Source organism: Euprymna scolopes, chromosome 1 (assembly GCF_053919585.1).
Source record: "Euprymna scolopes isolate OS-2025 chromosome 1, ASM5391958v1, whole genome shotgun sequence".
In the NCBI taxonomy this organism is placed as follows: domain Eukaryota; kingdom Metazoa; phylum Mollusca; class Cephalopoda; order Sepiida; family Sepiolidae; genus Euprymna; species Euprymna scolopes.
Window position 1 is genome coordinate 103,202,863 of NC_136482.1, and position 23,034 is coordinate 103,225,896.

Consider the following 23,034-nt stretch of genomic DNA (forward strand, 5'->3'; position numbering starts at 1 on the left):
ATAACTGATGAAAGTTGATGTGATCTTTTTCTTTTCTTGTTTGTGGAAGATGATTTTTGACAGAATTTGACAAATGACAAATCTTTGCGCTCAGCAGGTGTAAGCTGCAAAACCTAATTCTTATGCCAAGAATTTCCAAGATGTTTTTGTTGAAGAAATGAAAGCTCTTATTGGAATCAGAATATACATGGCATATATTTGTATCAAGCTCAGCTACTGGGATTATTGGATTAATGAGGAAACTGACTTGGTTTTACCATTGAGTTTTGAAATATCTTGACATGCGACAGATTCCTTGCTCTGTGGAATTTTCTACATATACTACATTGAAGAAGACATTGAAATTGACAAAACAAGCAGAATCTGTAAGGTCAGGCCCTTTCTTGTCTATCTTCTCCCAAAGTTTTATCATCACCACCTTTCAAAACATGATGAGGGTATGATACCCACCAAAAATAGACTTACTATAAAGCAATACATCAAAGCCAAGCCCACAAAATGGGAAATAAAATGGTTTCTTCTTTATGAAAGTCTGTTACATCTATAAGTTTGAGTTCATTTTGATCACTGGTTTGCATAATACTAGCAATTTTCTAAACCTTATACATTTTACTTATTTTTCACCAGAGAGGCCAGTTATGGGGGCAAGTTAGCTTGAGAGGCTAGGGTCTGATAAGATTAATGCTTATTCATAATAGGAAATCAGAAAGTTGAATTCTAATGTAATCACATTAATTATTTAAAACTAAAAACTGACAGTTATTAAGCAATTAAAATATAAAATAGTAGGAGAGAGATATGATTACAATTAGAAATGTTATGCTCGTTTAATGTGTATCTAGGAAAATTGAATATAAGAATTGAATATATACTGTATTGTATGTTCTTCATTTACTCGAGGTTTCATTATGTTTCTATTATTCTGATTTATTAATGTCTTTTATAATTCAGACTGTCAAGATCATGTTCACGTTCCACGCTTCATGGAAGCATGAGTGGTGGAAGTGCAGCTGGCACCAATTCTGTGGGTAGTTTAGACACTCTTGACAACGAAGACTCCTGGCAGCAGCAACTTGAAGAAATCGGAGACAAACTAAATGCAGAGAATGACCGTACAGGTTTTCTGCGCATGGTTAATCGCAATCACATCTTTAATTGTAGTAACTACAGCCTGTCCAGCCTCTTCAGCCTTTCCGCTGGCCTCAATGGTATTAACCCTTCCATTACAAACATGCGTAATGCCATGAAGAGCAAACAACGGGACAAGTCACCCATTGCAGCACTGTATGAATTGCTTGTGGCACCAATGGAAGAATCTCTGCAAGCACTTATGGATGGTACCGAAAATAGAAATTTGGTTTGTTTTCCATAATCATTTTTTTGAAATCTTATTTGGTTGTTTGATATGACAATGATGTGTAAGAAAATGTTTTCTCTTTGACTTAATCATCAATTTTGGAATAGACCCCCCCCCCCAACCTCCTCATTTTAAGAACAGCTTTCTGAATAACACCCCCATTTTATGAGGGGGTGGGGTTGTCAATGTATTTGCCCCAAGTTTAACCTTGATATTCGTTGTCAGCATACCCAACCTCAAAGTGCACAATGCATGTCTTTATATCTTAAAAAGTACTTGTGTCCGCCAAAGTTAAAAGATATTGTCATAATAAGGATTGTCGAAAACCTATAAATGTCATTTTAAAGAAAATTGGTAAGTTGGAGCTAAGGTAAAAAATACATGACTTTTGCTTTTTAAACTTTAATTCAAGCTAGAAATTATTTTCTAATAAGCAGTTTCATCATCATCATATCTTGCTCTATTCTCTGTCATACCAGATAGGTCTTATTAGGTATATTATGAATTCTCTGTTAGTTTCTTGACATAAGTTTATTTGCGATTTCTTCATTGAATTACATCCTTGTTTTAACATACAGTGATGATCATATTTATTGGCACGGTAAAATAAAAGTTAAATTTTGTCTAATAAATTCTAAAAAAGGGATTAAATTAAAGAAAATAACAAAGTATATTATGTATTTTTAACTGGCCTTTCCGATGCAGCAATCGGATTTTAGAAAAAATAAATAACAAAGGAACAACAAACATAATTGCAAAAAACCCTTGTTCAAAATTATTGGCACGATTTATTTAATAATCAATTGTATAGCCTTTGGCCTTGATTACCTTCCTCAGTCGCTTTTCATAGTTTACAACCAAGTTATTGCACTCTTCAGTAGTAATTTTAGCCCACTCTTCCTGACAATAATCCTCCAATTGAATAAGATTCTTAGGCTTCCTTTGCATTACCCTCAATTTTAATGTTCTCCATAAATTTTCAATTGGATTAAGGTTTGGGCTTTGTGATGGCCACTCCAAAACATTAATATGATTGTCCTCAAGCCATTTCTTAGTCAGTTTAGCCGAATGCTTTGGGTCATTATCTTGCATGAACCACCAACGACGACCAAGTGAGAGCTCTTTAGCAGAGTCTTTCAGGTTTTCATCCAATATTTTAACATAATCTTCCTTTTTTATGCTACCTGTGACCTTAACAAGTCGCCCTGGTCCAGAGGCAGCAAAGGATCCCCAAAACATCAAACTGCCTCCACCGTGCTTCACTGTGGGTATGGTGTTCTTAGGCAGGAAAGCTTCGCCAGATTTTCTGTAAATATAAGACACTTTATTATGGCCAAATAACTCTATTTTCGTTTCGTCAGTCCATAGAACACGTTTCCAGAATGCAACATCTTTATCAATATGACGTTTTGCAAAGGCTAGCCTTGCTTTCAGGTGCATAGGCTTCAATAAGGGAGTCTTTCTCGGACGACATGCTTTTAAACCAGCTCTCTTCAAAACTCTACCAACTGTATGTCGAGATACATTCACTCCAGAGGTGCTCTGTTCATCAACAATCTCCCCAACAGAGATCCTTGGGTTTTGTTTTACTTGTCGAACAATTTTCCGTTCACCTCTTGGGGAAAGAATCCTTTTTCTCCCTCTACCCTCTAAACTCATAACGTGGCCTTGCGATTTGAACTTGTTTATTATGGCTCTAACAGTGGATTTGGGAAGGTTTAGCTTCTTTGAAATCTTATCATAGCCCTCCCCATTGGTATGGCATGCTACAACAAGCTTCCTGACGTCTTCGCTGTGTTCCTTAGTTTTAACCATGGCAATTGAAAATTATAATTTAGTCACTTATAATAGTTTAAATAAATCGCTATCTAAAAATTATCTGAAAAAAATTATTCACTGAATTAGCGTTAAACAAGCATAATATGGCTATAAAAAAGTTCAGAAAGCACGTAAACCGGAAATTGATTGATATTATACTGATACTAAAAGAAAAACAAAGCCGTGCCAATAATTTTGAACAAGGGTTTTTTGCAATTATGTTTGTTGTTCCTTTGTTATTTATTTTTTCTAAAATCCGATTGCTGCATCGGAAAGGCCAGTTAAAAATACATAATATACTTTGTTATTTTTTTTTTAATTTAATCCCTTTTTTAGAATTTATTAGACAAAATTTAACTTTTATTTTACCGTGCCAATAAATATGATCATCACTGTACATACAAGAATGTCACTGATGATTTCCTTCTTCAGCAGTAACTAACAAATCTGGTTCTTCTCTCTCTGATCAAGGCTAAGATCTGAGGAAGGTGGCTATAAAATTACTTCTCTGTGGAGTGTTGCTTGCTGGGAATCTTAAGAGCAGCTCTTAAGATTCTATATACCATCAAGTTTCTCCAATCTTTATGTAAATGTTCAGGTACTACTTCCATGTATGAGATAGTTTATAGGCTTCAAAATTATATTAAAATTTCAGAGTTCTATGATAAGTCAACATTTTAATGATGAAATTGTGTACAATGCACTACAACTCATTAAAAGTGCATGAAAGGAGAGACATTTAATTCTAATTTTTATGAAACCATGAGTGTTTTAAAAGATGTTCTGTCTCAGCAGCTAATAATGGATGCAGGCAATTCATTCTATACTTATGTAATTCTAAATTTGAAAAAATGTTTCCATATGGCAGCTATTTTTTTACTTTGTAGTCATGTCCACATACATCAGATATATGGAAATCAAAAAGTGGCTCTGGGTTGTTGTTCAGATTGTTACTAATTTTTTGGATGTTTATTCAGTGAATTGTTAGACATCAGACCTTCAATAAAAACTATCCTGAAATTGCATTCAGAGTATGGCAGCTGTCTGATGGAGATTATTCACTTAGTTTCTGGACAGTTTCCAGACGAGCAATGTTCTGTGCAAGATGGGCATTATAGACTAATGATGCAAATTCTAATTGTGGTAAATCAAAACCATATATAGTTTTAAATAATGGGTTGGAGAGCATCTGACAAAGGTCTTACTTTATGATGCAAAGACATTCTCAGCTTTCTTGACAATTTAAAAAATATGCTTTGTTCAATGCAAATAATGTCATCAATATTAGTAGTTGGAATGTATGAACTCAACTCTAAAGATTAAACATTTTTCAAACTATTTATATTGTCTTTTGTTCAGACTGTTGTCCTCATCAATATTATCTTATTTAAATAGAGATTTTGTCCATCTATTTATTAGTTAGGACTTTTTAAAACATAATGAATGCATTGTGGAATTTGTCTCATTTTGAAATATCAGCGAACTTAACTATATTTCGAAATAAAAAATACTACATTGATAACTTCCCAATAAATAAAGTGCATGATATGACTGAAAATTGAAATTGAAACTTTGAGATGTTCAGTCTGAGTTTATACCAACTGATCTATTTGGACTTATAAATAGAGCTAAAAACATTACCTTAACAAAATAATTATAGTTTTGGCACGACATCATAGATTTATGATTTATGTCATGTTTCAAAACGGTAATTCATACATGATCAATAAAAAAAAAATGAATGAATGGGTAAACGCTATCAGTAGCATTGGAAATGATTTTAATGATTCAAGGCAATTGATCTTGTTTTAACTACATATTCGTCTTAAAATAATTTAATATATACTAGAATATGGACTTGTAGACTCCATATTTCTAGTTATTTAAATTTATGTTTCTGTTTATACACCTTCTGATTTTAAGATGTATGGTGATAATTTCCTTGTATTTAAGTATTGTATTTGTTGATTATTTGCATACAGTGATACATCTTAATCAACAGACATCATAGGTAAAATACAGAAAAAACATCACTGTACATGAATGAAGTTGGAGCAGATTGACCTGATCACAATCTATTTTGATGAGGACAATAGTCGAAAGAAAAATAATTTAAAGAGTGATTATTCTTCATAGAAACGTTCAAATTTTATTTTTTTATTTTATTTACTGACGTTTTTAAGTTATTACAATTTTGGGTTTAATTGAAATCAAATACGTTATAGGTGCTTATCCAGAATTCTCCATATATTTAAAAAGCAAAAATAAAAACAAAAAAAAAAAAATATCCGTGTGATGTAAATACTCATTATGGAAAGAACATATAAGATTCCAAAAATCACATAAATTTATCAAGTAGTTTTATTTTTATAAATAAAGTAATTTTTGAATGATTAATGGGAATTTGTATGCATTACAATAAAAAATTATTGAAATATGTTATCTCCCTTGTTACTTGAGACTTTTTAAAATGGCATCATAAAACAGTTGCTCCGTGGTTATCCATAAAATTTGATTTTCTTGATTAAAGATAAAACTACTTGATCAATTTATGTGATATTTTTATTTATTTATTTATATATATTTTTTTATCATATGAGTCACCACTTATCAAGGCCTGGAGGCCACTTTAGGATAAGGGTTATAGAGTGTACAGTAGTCAATGGGATAATATTGTAGTAATCGTTAGTAATGAAAATTTGGTAAATTGGATTACTTAAGGGGGCGGCTCATCAAGAATTTGTTTATGTTGGACTTGAAGATAACCAAGTTGTAGTCAGCTGGGAAGCAGGCAGATGGAAGAGAGTTCCACAGGTGTGCAGTTCTAAGAAAGAAGCTTTGTTCATGGAATCTACATTTTGATTTAGGCACAGATAAAGAGTGAGGAAAATTAACAGTGGTTTCAGCCAGACGGGTGTTTTTCGTAAAAGATTGGCGAGGGGGGACCAGAGTTGAAATACGATATTTTCTTTCTATCACAGATACATAAAACACAGATTTTCCTTTATTTTTTTAATATAGGGAAAATTTTGGATCACCACTGCATATTTTTATCAGTAGTTCCTTTTTAACACATTGATCCTCATGAAAAAATATCACCTTTTATAACTAAATTATAACAATGTTAGAAATCATCAGATTCAGTTTAACGTCTGGCATGTGTTGTTTTCTAATAAGATTTTTTATTATGATAAATATACTAAAATGAACTATTAAGAAAAGTAAAAAATAACAAAAATTTTCTTTTTCTTTCCAGGTTTTGGTACTTCAAGGCGATCTTTATTTGGTTCCTTTTGCAATGCTAAGGCCAAGCGAGGAAAATCATTATCTGTTTGAAAGATACAACCTAATAATCATGCCATCAATTACAGCTCTTCAATCGGATAACCATCGATCACGAACAGGTCGACCAACCATTGATGCTTCAGGAGCTATTGTCATTGGTAATCCAAAGTTAACGCCAGCCATACAGCAACAATGGCAGCTCAAAGACATTCCTGGTTCAGAATATGAAGCAAGGATTGTAGCAGAACTGCTTACTGCAAAACCCCTCATTGGTGTCGAAGCTACTAAAGCTGCTATTATACAACAGCTAGAGCATGTCGAGGTCATCCATATTTCTGCCCATATTTCTTGGAAACTTTCAGCCATCATTCTTTCTCCTGGTGAGCTGGGAACACCCTCATCATCTACATCTCAATTCAACCACGCTTATGATTTAGATGACAGCAGCAGTGATGTTGCTTCCTTGGATACTCCTTCTCTTTCAGAATATCTCCTTACAGCAGCTGATATTTTGAATTTGAAACTCCGTGCTAAACTTGTTGTCTTGAACTCTGGCCATACACATGACCGTGCTGGCCGTATAAACTCTGATGGTGTTGTTGGCCTAAGCCGCGCTCTTCTCTCGGTTGGTGTTGGTTGCGTCCTGTACTCATTATGGCAAGTACCCGACCAGGCATCCAAACTGCTGATGAAGACGATGTATTTAGCCTTGCAAGAGAGTCGAACAATAACTCAGGCATTGCATTTGGCCATTAAAGCTGTTCAGGCTGTCAAACAATTCTCTCACCCAAGCAACTGGGGTGGATGGGTATTAGTTGGCAAAGACATCATGTTGAGCAGCAAAATAGCACTGATGGGCCATGCAATTTGTGAATTGCTTCAGTCGCCATCACAGTGCAGAGATTCAATGCGAGTTCTTTTGCATCTTGTGAGTATTAATTTTGTAATATACAATATTTTATATTTGAAAGTTCTTTTAGAAAGAAGTCTTATTTTGAATGTGAATTAAAATATTTTCTTGGCTTTTTATTGGATTGTACTGTTAAGTTAGTAGAAAATATGTTATCATAGTGCCAATAATATTGTACAACAATAACAAATGAAAATTGGGTAGTCAGATTCAAAGTTTAATATGTCAGCTTAAATGCTATTTGGGTTAACTTTTAAAGTCTCACAAAATTAAATTATATGTTAAATGATACTTAAAACAAAACCTAAAAATGTAAGATATGAAATATTTAATTATAATTAAGATATTTTTCCAGCATTTTTTTTTTTCATGTATTCATTCATAATTCTTGATAGTAAGATTTATGATCAATCTTTTGCAGATTGAGAAATCGCTTCAAAGAATTCATCAAGGTGCCAAGAACCCAATGTATACGATGTATCAGAGTATTGAAAACAAAGTTGGCCCGATAAATGGTTGGAAGGATTTGTTACATTCTGTGGGTTTTCGTTTTGAACCAGCAGCCAATGGAATGCCAGTTGCAGTCTTCTTCCCCCAGACGGATCCTGGAGACAGACTGACTAGAGCCAGTGCTAGTCTCCAGGCCTTGCTTGGTAAGTGGTATCAGAGATACAGAAATTTTTGTAGAATTTTATTTCTAAGCAGAATTCCAATTTCACATTTTCTGACAATAAAATATTGCTTGATAATTGTAATAGATGCCAAGTGTTTCTATAAGGTAATCTATTTGAAGAAACTAATGGTGAGAAATAATTCTTAATAAGTTGGTAATTATACAGTTTATGACTAGATCTCTGTCTACTTATCACTATCTTCCAGCAGGTTATATTAGCAGCCGGAAGATGCCAAAGTAATTATCCAATCAGCTGTCACAAGTTTCAATGAAAATATGAAATTTATTAAATCAAGAAAATTTTTTTTTGATTTGAAAATGACTTTCAACGCGCTATGTCACTGTGAAACCCTCTCCCTGTTTTCCCATGTTAAGAATGCATTTTTAGATAGAAAGCCTTTCTTAGCCTGAAGAATGAGGAGTGACACTTTTTTAATTCTGGACATCTTCACGATCACAATCTTTTACATGACGCTTTGCAGGAAAAAACATACAAGTTCTCTCCAAGTCTGACTCAGGACCATTAGCTCAGAATACTTCTCTCAATTTGATCACCGGCCTGGAATGTTCATTCCTGTACATTTCCTATGAAGACAGGACAGTGAATAGAAATATTAATTTTTTTAAGTTATTTTGACCCTATTAAAATGACGTGTGTGTGTGTGTGTGTGTGTGTGTGTGTCTGGCATGTGTGTTGTCCAAGTGATATTGCTATTCACTTTGGTAGAGATTTTTTAAAAGAATTGTATGGATGAGTACAAAAAAACAGAAATGTATACAACACATTCTCTAAGTTTGATTTTCTGTTTAGAGTATCCCAAGATGTGGATCAGAAATGAGATTCCATGAGTAACTTTCTCTGTCGGATATGTCTTGAGAGTATTTTATTTAACCCCTCTCCAGGAGATACTACACAACCACCTCAAAAAAGAAAAATAAAAGGAGGTAATGTTTGGGAGGATGATTCATGACTACAGAACAGATGCTTTACTATGTCCCCCACCTCTTAATTGAGCACCGAATGACGATACATTTGTCTGAAATTGTAAACTTAATTAAGCATTAAAAGGTAATTATAGCATAGCTTTAGCTTCAGACATATACCGAATTTCCATTAATAATAGATTTGTGTTTCACTAAACTTGTTCTTTTATTTGAATCCCTCACTTGTGTATGCTTTAAATAAAAATATATTCTATGAATTTGAACATTTTCAATGATTTTCTTTATAATTTGCTAATAAACAAAAAAATCTTTTCAATTTTATAGGTTTACCTTCCAACTCAATAACAGCCCTTTCAAAATTTTTGAACAATTATGAAGCTGGGGAAGCTATCATTACAACAGTAAGTATTTATTTTTTTTACTACTTAATTATTATTGGCCAGAATACCTATTGCAGAGTTTGTTTATATTAATGAGACACAGTTGGAGAGTCGGCAACACCAAAGTAATTAAAAACGTTGCTATGGTGAAAAGTATGGAGAAATAGAGATAACACAACTGAAGTTATAAATTTTTCATTTTGTGAGTTAAGTTCTCGATTTTATTATTATTATTAAAAGTTTTCTCTACAAGTTGCAGAATTCGCACTAATATGGCTGAGTGTCCGTGAAACCCACAATCTTGGGCCTAGGTGTTCGCTTGGTTTATATTCATGTTCATCCATTAAAAAAAATTTTTTTTAATTATCTTTCAACAGACTTCCTTGTATTATGCTTACAACGCATATTTTTGTAGATTTAAGAAAAACGTGTTAAATATGCAGATATTTTTCTGAATGTAAATTTACACTTGTGAAGGATGATCTATCGATTTTACCTTTACTAGTAATTTAAGATCAATAAATATTTATTATCTCATCATTATTACTAGCAAAGGAAGATTTTACTTTAAATAAATCAAATAAACCTCCAAATATTCCGATTTTTCCGATTCCTGATTCTGATTTTGATTAATCATCCCAATACTAATATATGTATGTATATATATATATATATATATATATATATAATGCAATTTTCAGGAGAATGTTGATGACGGAGGTGGCTTGCGTTAATATATGGCCAGAAATAGTAAAATTGTCGGCCATGAATTCATGAGTTCAGTGATTATAACTATGCAATTTGCAATTTCTTTCTGAGCAATACAGGCGAAATCAAGTAGGCGACATTACGTTTGGAACAATTTTCTACACTAGAACACTTAACATAACCAAACAATCTCAATACTTTAGATTTTATTACAGAGTATATTGATAGGATGCCAACGAGTATTCACAACTCTGTGGTACTGATGTGATAACATAGTTTAATGATCAGTAATGAAGTGCACCATGTGGCTTTGGAAAGTTTCTACTTTCTGATGTGATTTTATAAGCTTTTATTTTTATATATATATATATATATATATATATATATATATATATATATATATATATATAATCGATTTTATAAGCTCTTATTTTTTATATATATAATTGATTTTATAAGCTCTTATTAAAAAGACTTTAATAATGAGCATTGCCTTTATTCATCTAGCTATATTTTTAACTAGCATGGGTGCCCGGCGTTGCCCGGGTATTTGGAGATGTATGTTGAGCAAAAAAAAAAAAAAAAAAAAAAAACGGTCAATTTTTTAAAACTTTGACTCCTATTATGACACCTTAAAATTTATTGTTTTGGGCTCAAATTAAGTTATTAAGTTAGATCTATGTCCAATGAACCTATATCTAAAATTTCAAGTGTTTAGACTGAAAATTGTCGGAGGAGTTTGGTAGAGTTCTCAAAGGTCAAATTGTGAACTTTGACCCCTTAATCGCCAAATTTCTGTCCGAAAACCAATCACATCGATTTTCCCAAATCTCAGTACCCTGTATATCAAATTTCGAGTCTGTAGACTAAAAATTGACAGAGTTATTGCGTAGGGAAATGTACACACGCAGGTACACACACAGACAGACACTTTCATTTTTATAGATATATAGATGTAACTTGGTTTTACTAATCCACCTTTGTGAATATCAGAAGTTGATAAATTATAAATCTTAAAATCAAAATTCCAGTCTCATTGGAGTATTTTAAAGAGATTTTAGGGGGAATAATATGGAAACGATCTTCTCTTTGAGAATTCAAATATTTCAGATTTGCAGTGAATTTGATCCATCATCATTAGACACCAATTAAGCAAGATTCCTTGAATTTCAAATTTCTTAAGACCTTAAATTTGAGACATTTTCTAGAATCCAAATAATGCATCGACTTTTGATAAAAATTAGGATATGGATTCTAGCCATAAGATTTAGTACCATTACATATTGATTTTAATCTTTGTAATGAGCCATAAAAGTAATGAAAAACTTTTCTATTTAAAGTATTAATTTTACTCGTCCTGGGACGGGTAGCCTTCTAGTTACTTTATAAATAATTTAAATGCTTTTTCTCTCACTCTTTAATGATACTATCAATTGTTTTTCGTTAATTTTCCAGATGCATGATATTCTCAGCCATGTTTCATCAAAAGAAAATATCATTGAAGTTTCCATTAATGTAAAATTGTGGCAGATTCCAGGATGCCATGAATTTCTTGCATCTTTGGGTAAGATTATTTTCTTTCCAAATCTGCCCGGTTCTCAGTATTCTTGTGTTTGTAAACCTTTTCAAAAGAAATCTTTTTTTTTGAAAATAATCAAATTTATTTGAAATTCTTTAACCATTTTTGGTACATATTCTACATTTTATAAGTTTTTTTCTTTCTTTTTTGTTTCTTGTTTCTTTTGCATTTTTTCTTTAGTTTCATTCTTATTTTTCTTTATCTTATTTTTTACTCTTTTTCTTTCTTATTCTTCTCATTCATATTCTTATCTTCCGTTCTTATTCTTCTCTTTCATTCTGATTTTTTTTTCTTTTGTTCTTATTTTTCTCTTTGTTATTCTTCTCGTTAGTTTTCTTTGTTATTCTTGGTCTTCTCTTTATGTTTTTCTTTCTTTGTTATGCTTTTCTTTTTTATTCTTTCCTTTCTTTTTTATTCTTTCCTTTCTTTTTTATTCTTTCCTTTCTTTGGTATGTTTTTCTTTCTTTGGTATTTTTCTCTTATTCTTTTTTCTTTCTTATTCTTTATTCTTTCCTTATTCTCTTTCTTATTCTTTTCCTCTTTTTTCTTTCCTCTTTTTTCTTTCTTATTTTTTTGTCTTGTTTATTTTTACTTTTTCTCTTCATCTTCTTCTCTATATAAATAAAATGAACTCATTTTTCCCGTCTAACTTTGACCTTAATAGGATTAAGAATCTAGACATTTTATGCAGATGTACTATGCACAAACTGCATCATGATATCTGAGGTGTGTTATAGACATATTAGCTATCCACTAACTCGAAGATCAGAGCTTCCTATGTTATATGTGGTGAGAGTTCACTGCAAAAACTGGTTACGATCAATGGAAGTAGTAAAGTCATCTCTCTCTAAAAAATTCATACTTCCACCACCACTCATTTACACCATCCGTTACCATTCACAGGAGACAAATAAAGGCGAATGCCGGTTTAGGTTTTCATAAAAACTGGACTGCAATTAAGGTGAAATGCAACACGCTAACTTTTATGTTGGTTAAAAATAAAAACAAACACAAACCAAAAAACTTTACATTTTCTTACAGTGCATTAAAACTTATGATACTTCAATTCCGTTTCATTTTGCATTCTTCAGCAATTAAAACATCGTTTTCTTTGCTTGCCCGGGTCTATGTATCTTCCCTCTGTTTTTTGTTTTCCCAATCTTTCCCTTCCTCAAATCTTTTTCTTCTCTCTTTCTGTGTTTCCTCTTTTTTTTTCAGCAAGTTCACCATCGTTTCTTTTCATTTATATTTATTTATTTATTTTTATAAACTTTCCTCTGCTTCTGTTTCTACAAACTTTACATTTTGTTTATTTATTCGTTTTCTCTTTTTTTTATAAAAACATATACATCATTTCCATTACATTTTGCTTTGTTCGATGCCTTTCTCCCAATTTTCATTGTTTATTTCTTTTTTTAATTTCTTTTCTTTTTTTTTTTTTTCAATTTTTCCCTTAGAGGCGACACTAGGAACCCATTTTTTGTTTTATTCTTTTTCCTTTTTTTCCTTCTTTTTTTTTGGTTGGAAACGTCCGTCTCACATTCGTATATAACAACATATTTGCTGGGTAGATTTCGAGGTGCTAAACCAGCAGGGATGGGGATTCTTCCATTACACCAACTCGAGCCACAGCAACGTGTGCCAGGGTACAGCTAGTTAGTTAATATTATTAATAAAATTATTGTTTTGGGGGAGATTGATCAGTAAGCAATAAATTCTTTACACATTTATGTGATGAAATGTGAAGTCCATGAAAGGAAATTATATTGTAAAATAAGTAATTTTTTATGAGATAATTCTTTTTTTTTCTGTAAGGCTACACATTTATCATGCAGTTATTTCATTATAGGATGTTTGCATAACATATTAAAAAGTACATAGATTTGAGTAGGTGCTTAAAGGTAATATGTGACCAATATTTTAGCTTAAAATATTCTATTGTAATTCAAAACTTATTCATAATATAAAAAATGTTTTAAAAAGAAAACTTACAAAAAAACGTGTAGTTTAAAAAGGGTAATGTGTATTCATTTGTTAATATGAAATCATACTTTTTTTTAAGGATTTGATTTACTTGATGTTGGCCGTGATGATGTCACATTGAGATTAGGAAAACAGGCTACGAAGCGTCACTTACAGTTTGCCTTGCAGTCTCTGGTAGCAGTTTTTGGTAAGCTTTACTTCTGTTTTTTTTTTTCTTCATTTATTTAAAAAAAAAAATTGTAACAAAATGCCATGACGTAACTCTGTATTGTATTCTGTGTTATACGACTCAAACTATAATCCACATTTTATTCTGGAGAGGGCGTATGAGTGTCACATCAGTTCTGCTCATTTTCTTTGTTAATAATTATGTTGTGAATTTAAAGGTCCTCAAAATGTTGGTATTAACACTGCTGGTCTGTAATTCTTTAGCATAATTGTTTTCTCTGCATTACTTCTCTGCTTTGTCAGAAAATGTCTTGGTTCCAGAATGAGTCTGCTTGCTGAAAGGAATGAAACATGAAGTAAACAAGACATTTTGTTTTTAAAATGTACTAGCAAAGGCGCCCGGCCTTAAAATATGCTTAAATATAATATTTTAAGTTATCCAGATTTCATATTTTTATATTATAATTATAATTTATACAAATTTCATATTATATTATCATAAATTCTCTATCGATATTATATATTATATTGTACCCAATATATAATAGTGATTTCAAAAGTGCCATCAGCTAGAATCGAAGCCAAAAATATAACTTATAAAGAATTTTTTGTAAATTATTTATTACAAGATTCAAGCAAGCAAGCAAGCCCGGATGGTCAACAGAGTTTTATAATTATTAATATATATATATATATATATATATCTAACTGTATGCGCGCATGCTCACACATATACACATGCATACACAGAGACAAGATTGAAGTAAGCAAGGACGCCCAGATGGTCCACAGAGTTTTGATTATTAATATATAAGTTATTCTTATATAAGTCACAGGTCTTAAATCATTTTATCAGCCAAATGCTGTAGATCTTTTCTATTCAGCTTCTATGAAGCTCGTAAGCTTTTATTCATTTTTTTTTTTTTTAATTAATAAAAAAAGAAAATTCGGTTTTCAAATTTTTATTTTTTAATTTTGTAAATTTTATTCATATTTTTCATTTCATCACTTGTTTTACAATGGTTCTAAGTTAACTGTCTTCTAATTCATACTAACTTGGCAAACATTTCCATTTCCATTGGATGGTGACATTAGGTAAACAGACAGCTAATCTATTTGATATAAATTTCTTTTTTTTTTTTAATACTTTATGAAAAAGCTATTCTGCAGAAATTATCTAAATCATATTTTTACGAAAAAAAAAAAAACGAATTTAAAATCTTAATGAGATAAAAACCTTTTAAATTCTTCACATATCTTTTTCTTTGATTTTACTTGAATATATATATTTTTTTGTGAATGATTAAACAAATTTTTTTCCCCTTTTATGTATTTGATTTTTTATTTTTTTAAACTTTTTTTCCAGATACTCAAGAAGCTCCCAAGAGTCTGGCTTTAGACAGTTCCAGTTCTTTGGAAAGTTTGTCTTCTTCACATAGTTCCAACACAACCACAACATCTGCCTCCACATTGTCTAATTTGGCTGGCACTCCTCCATTATCACCGCGTGCCAAGAAAAAGTCATTGTTTAATCCTGCAGAAATGGAAAAAATGAGAAATCTTACTCGACATCATCTTATGCAACAGGTAATAGGTCATTGTAGAACAAAAAACAAAAATATGAAGACGATATATATAAGTTACTATAGATACATAATATTTCCTGGTAGTATATTTATTTATAATTTAAATCATTCGTTACTTCTTTAAACAAAAAAACTATGCTATGCACTTTTATTTTTTTTCCCAAAAATATTATTTTCGATTTCGAACACAAGGGAAGTAAGTATTTATGGACAGATACAGAGCTATATGCGTTTTTTTTTTTGTTTTTTTTTTTGTAAAGATCGTGGCGATTTAAAAAATAATTTTGACACCAATTATTTTCTGGAAATAATTAAAACTAAATTATATTTCATTATTCTTGACAACCTGTTGCAATGATTCAGAATAAAAACTGACAACCCAAAATCAAATATCAATTTTGTAAGAAGAAAGCTAATGATAACAAAGAAACTACATAAAATTGATTTTACTGTATATATTACAATAAAAGAATTGTTTTCAAGCTTTTCACATTTATAAATACATAAATTATAAATTCTGAAGATTGTAAACAGCAAAATAAAATTGGGAATAGCATATTTATTTAATTGTGGGTAAAATAACATCTTGTCATTATTATACACTCTTCCATGTATTGTGTTCTGACATTAAATAACTAAAAAATGGTTGATTTGTTATGGAATAGTTAAACTTATTATAAATTAGTAAACCATATAAATAAACTGACCAAATGATACACATTCCTGTGTTGTGATACCTGAATGTTATTTATCTTACACATTTTAAAAATCTGTCCCTAATTGCTGTAGGTCTTTAATTTTAAAGTTCAGACATATTTGGAAGAAAACATAGAGTTAATCCACCTACTATATATATATATATATATATAAAATTCAAGTCTATAAATTGAATAATTCTGTAAACTTCGAGTATAAATATCAATATATATATAGGTCAATCCTAACCAGATGAAAAATCTTGATATTTGAGATAGAGCATTGAAATGAGAAATTCAATTTAAACTCTGTAAATTAGAATTTACAACAATTTGTAAATTTACTCCACAATTTGATAATTAACATGTTCTAAGTAGGAAAAATAGAATCTTCCTCAGTTGTGAGTAAAATAATTATCTTCCAATTATAGAGTTTAAATTGAATTTATTATATATAATCTTTAACTTAATATATTAATATATATATTCATACATTATATTATTTCAAAAGTGCTCAATACAAGGCTAAGCTTTATAATATATATACAGTGATGATCATATTTATTGGCACGGTAAAATAAAAGTTAAATTTTGTCTAATAAATTCTAAAAAAGGGATTAAATTAAAAAAAAAATAACAAAGTATATTATGTATTTTTAACTGGCCTTTCCGATGCAGCAATCGGATTTTAGAAAAAATAAATAACAAAGGAACAACAAACATAATTGCAAAAAACCCTTGTTCAAAATTATTGCCACGGCTTTGTTTTTCTTTTAGTATCAGTATAATATCAATCAATTTCCGGTTTACGTGCTTTCTGAACTTTTTTATAGCCATATTATGCTTGTTTAACGCTAATTCAGTGAATAATTTTTTTCAGATAATTTTTAGATAGCGATTTATTTAAACTATTATAAGTGACTAAATTATAATTTTCAATCGCCATGGTTAAAACTAAGGAACACAGCGAAGACGTCAGGAAGCTTGTTGTAGCATGCCATACCAATGGGGAGGGCTATGATAAGATTTCAAAAAAGCTAAACCTTCCCAAATCCACTGTTAGAGCCATAATAAACAAGTTCAAATCGCAAGGCCACGTTATGAGTTTAGAGGGTAGAGGGAGAAAAAGGATTCTTTCCCCAAGAGGTGAACGGAAAATTGTTCGACAAGTAAAACAAAACCCAAGAATCTCTGTTGGGGAGATTGTTGATGAACAGAGCACCTCTGGAGTGAATGTATCTCGACATACAGTTGGTAGAGTTTTGAAGAGAGCTGGTTTAAAAGCATGTCGTCCGAGAAAGACTCCCTTATTGAAGCCTATGCACCTGAAAGCAAGGCTAGCCTTTGCAAAACGTCATATTGATAAAGATGTTGCATTCTGGAAACGTGTTCTATGGACTGACGAAACGAAAATAGAGTTATTTGGCCATAATAAAGTGTCTTATATTTACAGAAAATCTGGCGAAGCTTTCCTGCCTAAGAACACCATACCCACAGTGAAGCACGGTGGAGGCAGTTTGATGTTTTGGGGATCCTTTGCTGCCTCTGGACCAGGGCGACTTGTTAAGGTCACAGGTAGCATAAAAAAGGAAGATTATATTAAAATATTGGATGAAAACCTGAAAGACTCTGCTAAAGAGCTCTCACTTGGTCGTCGTTGGTGGTTCATGCAAGATAATGACCCAAAGCATTCGGCTAAACTGACTAAGAAATGGCTTGAGGACAATCATATTAATGTTTTGGAGTGGCCATCACAAAGCCCAGACCTTAATCCAATTGAAAATTTATGGAGAACATTAAAATTGAGGGTAATGCAAAGGAAGCCTAAGAATCTTATTCAATTGGAGGATTATTGTCAGGAAGAGTGGGCTAAAATTACTACTGAAGAGTGCAACAACTTGGTTGTAAACTATGAAAAGCGACTGAGGAAGGTAATCAAGGCCAAAGGCTATACAATTGATTATTAAATAAATCGTGCCAATAATTTTGAACAAGGGTTTTTTGCAATTATGTTTGTTGTTCCTTTGTTATTTATTTTTTCTAAAATCCGATTGCTGCATCGGAAAGGCCAGTTAAAAATACATAATATACTTTGTTATTTTCTTTAATTTAATCCCTTTTTTAGAATTTATTAGACAAAATTTAACTTTTATTTTACCGTGCCAATAAATATGATCATCACTGTATCTGATAAAAACGACATTATTTTTGCACCAACCTAATAGTAATAACAATTGTTTAGAGTAGCTACATATTTAAAAAATATATTTAAAGTTTAGACCATGCTCCATGCAGTATAGAAAATACCTTGTTCCTGTAAGTTATAGCACACGAGTTGTTCTGCAAATGTGTGTTAGTGTGTGCATGTGTATTTTATGTTCCAAATCATCATCAAATAAGATTTGGAAATTGTAATACATCTACAAGTATTGACTCAAAACAATTATATGTATATATCTAGATGTATGTGTGTGAAAATTTGTCTTTAGTATATATATATATATATATATATATATATATATATATATATATATATATATATATATAAAATTCTCATCAATTCAAGGTTATTAAAATGTTCTTCCTGCCTACACAAAGACCGTTGCTGCATATTAATAACTATCTTTAATATTCTCAAGTGATGTTTAGACCATCTTCTATGCAGTACAGAACAGACCTCATTATTGTAGGCTATGGCACAGGACTTGTTCTACAATAAATGTGTATGTGTATATATATATATATATATATATATATATATATATATATATATATATATATATGTGAGAGAGAGAGAGAGAGCGAGTGGCTACACACTTGTAAACATATTTCAAAATGTTATCTGATAATGATTTGGAAATTGATACACTATTTTTTTTTATTTTGTTCCTCTGCCAGTGTTATTTTTAAACTTAAAGATGAAGATAATGGATGTAAAAAATTTTGGTAAATTTAAAAAAAAAAGAAACTTTCCCATGTAAAAACGTGCATTTGGTCTTTGATAAGAAAACATGTGTCAAAACTATATAAAGAAAAATCAGTTTTTTTGTTGTTGATATGTTCTTGAACAGACAGATGTTTTTCTTTGACATCTTTTAATCATGCCTTATACATTTTACTATTGGTAATAATCTTCTAATGCACTGATTGTAATTTCTGTGTTGGATATTTCTGTAACAGAAGTATTTAATACTGGAAGCAAGTTCGCACAACCCATTAAATTTTCAGTTAATCACTCCAGCTTTTTAGGTGTACATTTTTAAATGATTTCAGTTTCAAGATTATTTTTTCTGGTCTGAATAATTTATGATCCAATTTGTTTTTCTTATTCTATCTTTCAATTGTTTATAGATAAAAACATTTTTTTATAAGAATTGTCACATTTTTATGGGAATATGAGTTTCAGCTTTAGTAATAACCTATTGTTGTGTTTTTCATTGTTTACTACTGAATTATAGGCTACATAACTGCTCATCTCTTTTTTTTTTTTTTATAAAGGAATCACCACTTATTAAGGCCCAGAGGCCACTCGAGGATAAGAGTTAAAGAGTGTACAGTGGTCAAAAGGACAATATCATAGTAATCGTTAGAAGTGTAAATTTAGTAAATTGGATTATTTAAGAGGAAAGGCTCATCAAGAACTTGTTTACATTGGACTTGAAGATGGCCATATTGTAGTCAGCTGGAAAGCAGGTAAACGGAAGAGAGTTCCACAAGTGTGCAGTTCTAAGAAAGAAGCTTTGTTCATGAAATCTATGTTAAGGTTCTAAATAATTATACACAAAACGTTTGTGTGGAATTGTGGAATTATTTTTGTATATTATTAATCAAGCAATTTTTAATTCTAATCAATTTGGTATTCAGCAATTATTAATAGACATTTGAGTACTTATGCAGAATACTAACTGTACTGAAATAATAACATTTTTATCATGGGAGAGGAGAACATTTGATAACTATTCTGTACTTTCAACAAATAATTAAACAAACAAAAGATACCATAACAGTTAAATTTAACTTGAAAATCTTATTTAAAAAAATAGCATTGTCCATATTCTGTGTAAAATAATTATCATTATTATGTGTAAGTGTCAACATTTGATTATAATTTGGATTTATTCTCTTAAGTATTATAAGTTGAAGCCTTTATCTCAATCTGGTTATGAATTATAATTACTATAAATATACTAAATTATAATCCAAGTTGCCTATTCTTTTTAAAAGTAAGTGAAAAAGGTTGAAAAAAAGAAATGAATTTTAAAAAATCAAGAAAATAAAAGCTTAAAAAAATAGGATTGAAAAGATGAAAACAAGGAAACTTGTTTTAGAATATTTTTTGCGCTTACATCATCATAGAACATTTATGTTTTCTAGTGTAAATCTTTAATGATTTTTCCTCTAAAATTTAGATCACACCCTCAAAAGAAAACATTGTAACTATTTGCTATTTATTTTAATATACCTAAAACCCTACTTTGGATTTAAAAAATCCAAACAAAAATTTTGTAGACTTCTTGTTTGGTTTTTATGTTATTTCTGGAAAAATAGACTTTTGGTAAAAATATGTAAAAAAAAAAATATATATATAATTGTTGAAATTATTTGTATAAAATAAGTTCAAAAATTATATTTTTTATATCTTTTTTATAGAGCTTTATTAAACAGTATTGATTAATCTTTTATTTGTATTATTCGGACTATTGTTCTCATCTTAAGTGATATTCGTGCAATGTTTTGGCTGGTGTAACCTCCAACCTCCTTTAGGTGTATTTTGTTGAACTTGAGAATCTTTGTTGAACTCAGGAATCTGCATGGAATTCAAATTGAATTCTTTATTTAATCCACAAGAATAACATGCTTTTGCTCCACAAGGACTCATCGTGTAACAGATAAAGTACTCTGTAAAATTTAATTCTAAATAAAACTCTTCTAGAGATTGAATATTTAGTCCTCAGTGCGGGCGATACTAAGAAGACAATTGCGATTTACTTAAAAATTTTACCTGGTCATGACTGACATTAGCAATATATATATATATATATATATATATATATATATATATATACTTTTATTAAAGTGTGGACAAAAATTATGGGGAAAAATTATCCTTTGCCAGTATATGTTTTATAACATAAAGTCTGAATTAAATAAAAGAATAAAAGCAGAAAGACTGTTTATTAACATATACGCATGAAGAAGGTCAGAGGTTACATCGGCCATAACATTACGCAAATGACATTATGCAAATAACACTCAAGGTGAGATATTGACATTAAAAAATTATTATATTAACATATAACATTAAAATTATTAAAATAAATGCAAATAACACTCAAGATGAGAACACTAGTCTGAGTAATCCAAATAATACAAACAAGAAAGAAAACGTTTCAAACTAGGACATTTACAAAAAAAGAAAGAAAAAGGTATGAATCGATATAAAAAGCAGAAAGAAGGACGATTTGCTTTCTCAGTTTCTCTAAATGTTTGAAATGGATTTGCCTGGTGGCTTTTCCTTGCTAACTTTCCCGTGATGGAAAAAATATATATGCATACACATACACACAAATAAATACACATTGCTCTTTATTATAGAATGAAGGATTTTTCTCTATTATTAGATACTCTGTATATTATCTTTCTTTTTCTTGCTTAATGATGATTATCTTTTGAACACTTAAGCACATTGCTATTATATTTTCTTTTGTTTCAATCTTAGATTGCCATGTTTTCAGCAACTTTTACAATCATGTAATAAATGTAATCTTATTTGCATATATGTAAAATGTGCTTTTTTTTCTGAATGCAGGGTGGTTTGGTTGGTAAAAGCAGTTCTCATTACAAATCATCCAAGATTCCGCCACCAGATCCATCACTTTGTCTTTCCCACCAAAGTCGCATCAAAGCCATGTATCCTCCTGAGAATTACATGCTACGAAGTCCTGCAACTAGTCCAGAAAGCTTCATGTCAGTAAGCAGCACAAGTAGCCCGGATGAATTATCTAATCTCCTTAATATGCCAAGCTCTCAAAGCACACCCAACATTGCCACTCAAGATATGCAGACAGGGCACAACAAAATTGGTAAGGTTTCAATAATTATTTATTGGTTTTCATCTCTCTCTCTCTCTCTCTCTTTATATAAAGTTTGGTATTCCATGTATGTTTCTAGAGATAAATTTTGATAATGATTAGGGTGTTGCTGTTGAAGCATAAAACAATATCGTTTGTATCAGTTTTTTTACTAATAGTTTAATATTACAAATACCTTCTTTATCAGGAATAACTAGAGTGAGAAAATAAACAGAAATGAGGCATTTTATTTACTGGATATTAATATGTAAAAAATTAAATGATTATGTTTTTTTGTTTTGTTCTTTTTTAAGGGGTAGAGGTGTCTTTTATGCTTCAACCATCATCCACTTATATATGCATAGAGTATTGCTACCATATCTGGGCTGGTGCATCTACCACTGGTTTCTCTTTCTCTGACAGGAACCAAAAACGAGTCTCCAATCTGATTGGTTCTGCACTGTCAAATAAACTCTAACCTATCGTCACATCCCTGTGCCTGTTTTACAAGTATTTTAATGGAATATGTTCTGATGAACTCATCGTACTTGTACCCCGTTGACATACATTCTTCCAACAAACCTGATAAACCCTTTCACTGTAGTGGTCCCTAAATGGTGGAAAAACTTCTACTCTATTAGTTTCTTCCCTGAGATTGCTAGACTTTTAAATTCCCTCTCTGTTATCTGCTTCCTTGACTGTACTGACATGCAGAAGTTTAAATGTAACATGAACCAACATTTTACTCTTCTCTCATAAGCATGGTCTCAATTAGTAGCCCTTTATGTCCAAGTGGTGACATGCCTTGTTTGAGGTGAATGCAAGTAATATATAAAAGTAAGTAAATGTGTCTATGTACATTTCCCTACGCAATAA

At 30.8% G+C, this 23,034-nt stretch overlaps 1 protein-coding gene across 2 annotated transcripts in view; it reads left to right on the forward strand.

Moving 5' to 3' along the window:
• Nucleotides 1-23,034, forward strand: part of LOC145262701 (uncharacterized) — a 375,299-nt gene that overhangs the window by 346,334 nt on the left and 5,931 nt on the right. For both annotated transcript variants that reach the window (XM_080119829.1, XM_080119836.1), the window contains 8 exons: nucleotides 952-1,357; nucleotides 6,432-7,388; nucleotides 7,792-8,023; nucleotides 9,313-9,389; nucleotides 11,532-11,640; nucleotides 13,718-13,825; nucleotides 15,173-15,393; nucleotides 21,897-22,170. In XM_080119829.1, coding sequence (XP_079975955.1) covers nucleotides 952-1,357; nucleotides 6,432-7,388; nucleotides 7,792-8,023; nucleotides 9,313-9,389; nucleotides 11,532-11,640; nucleotides 13,718-13,825; nucleotides 15,173-15,393; nucleotides 21,897-22,170 — 2,384 coding nt within the window. The remainder of the gene's footprint in view (nucleotides 1-951; nucleotides 1,358-6,431; nucleotides 7,389-7,791; nucleotides 8,024-9,312; nucleotides 9,390-11,531; nucleotides 11,641-13,717; nucleotides 13,826-15,172; nucleotides 15,394-21,896; nucleotides 22,171-23,034) is intronic.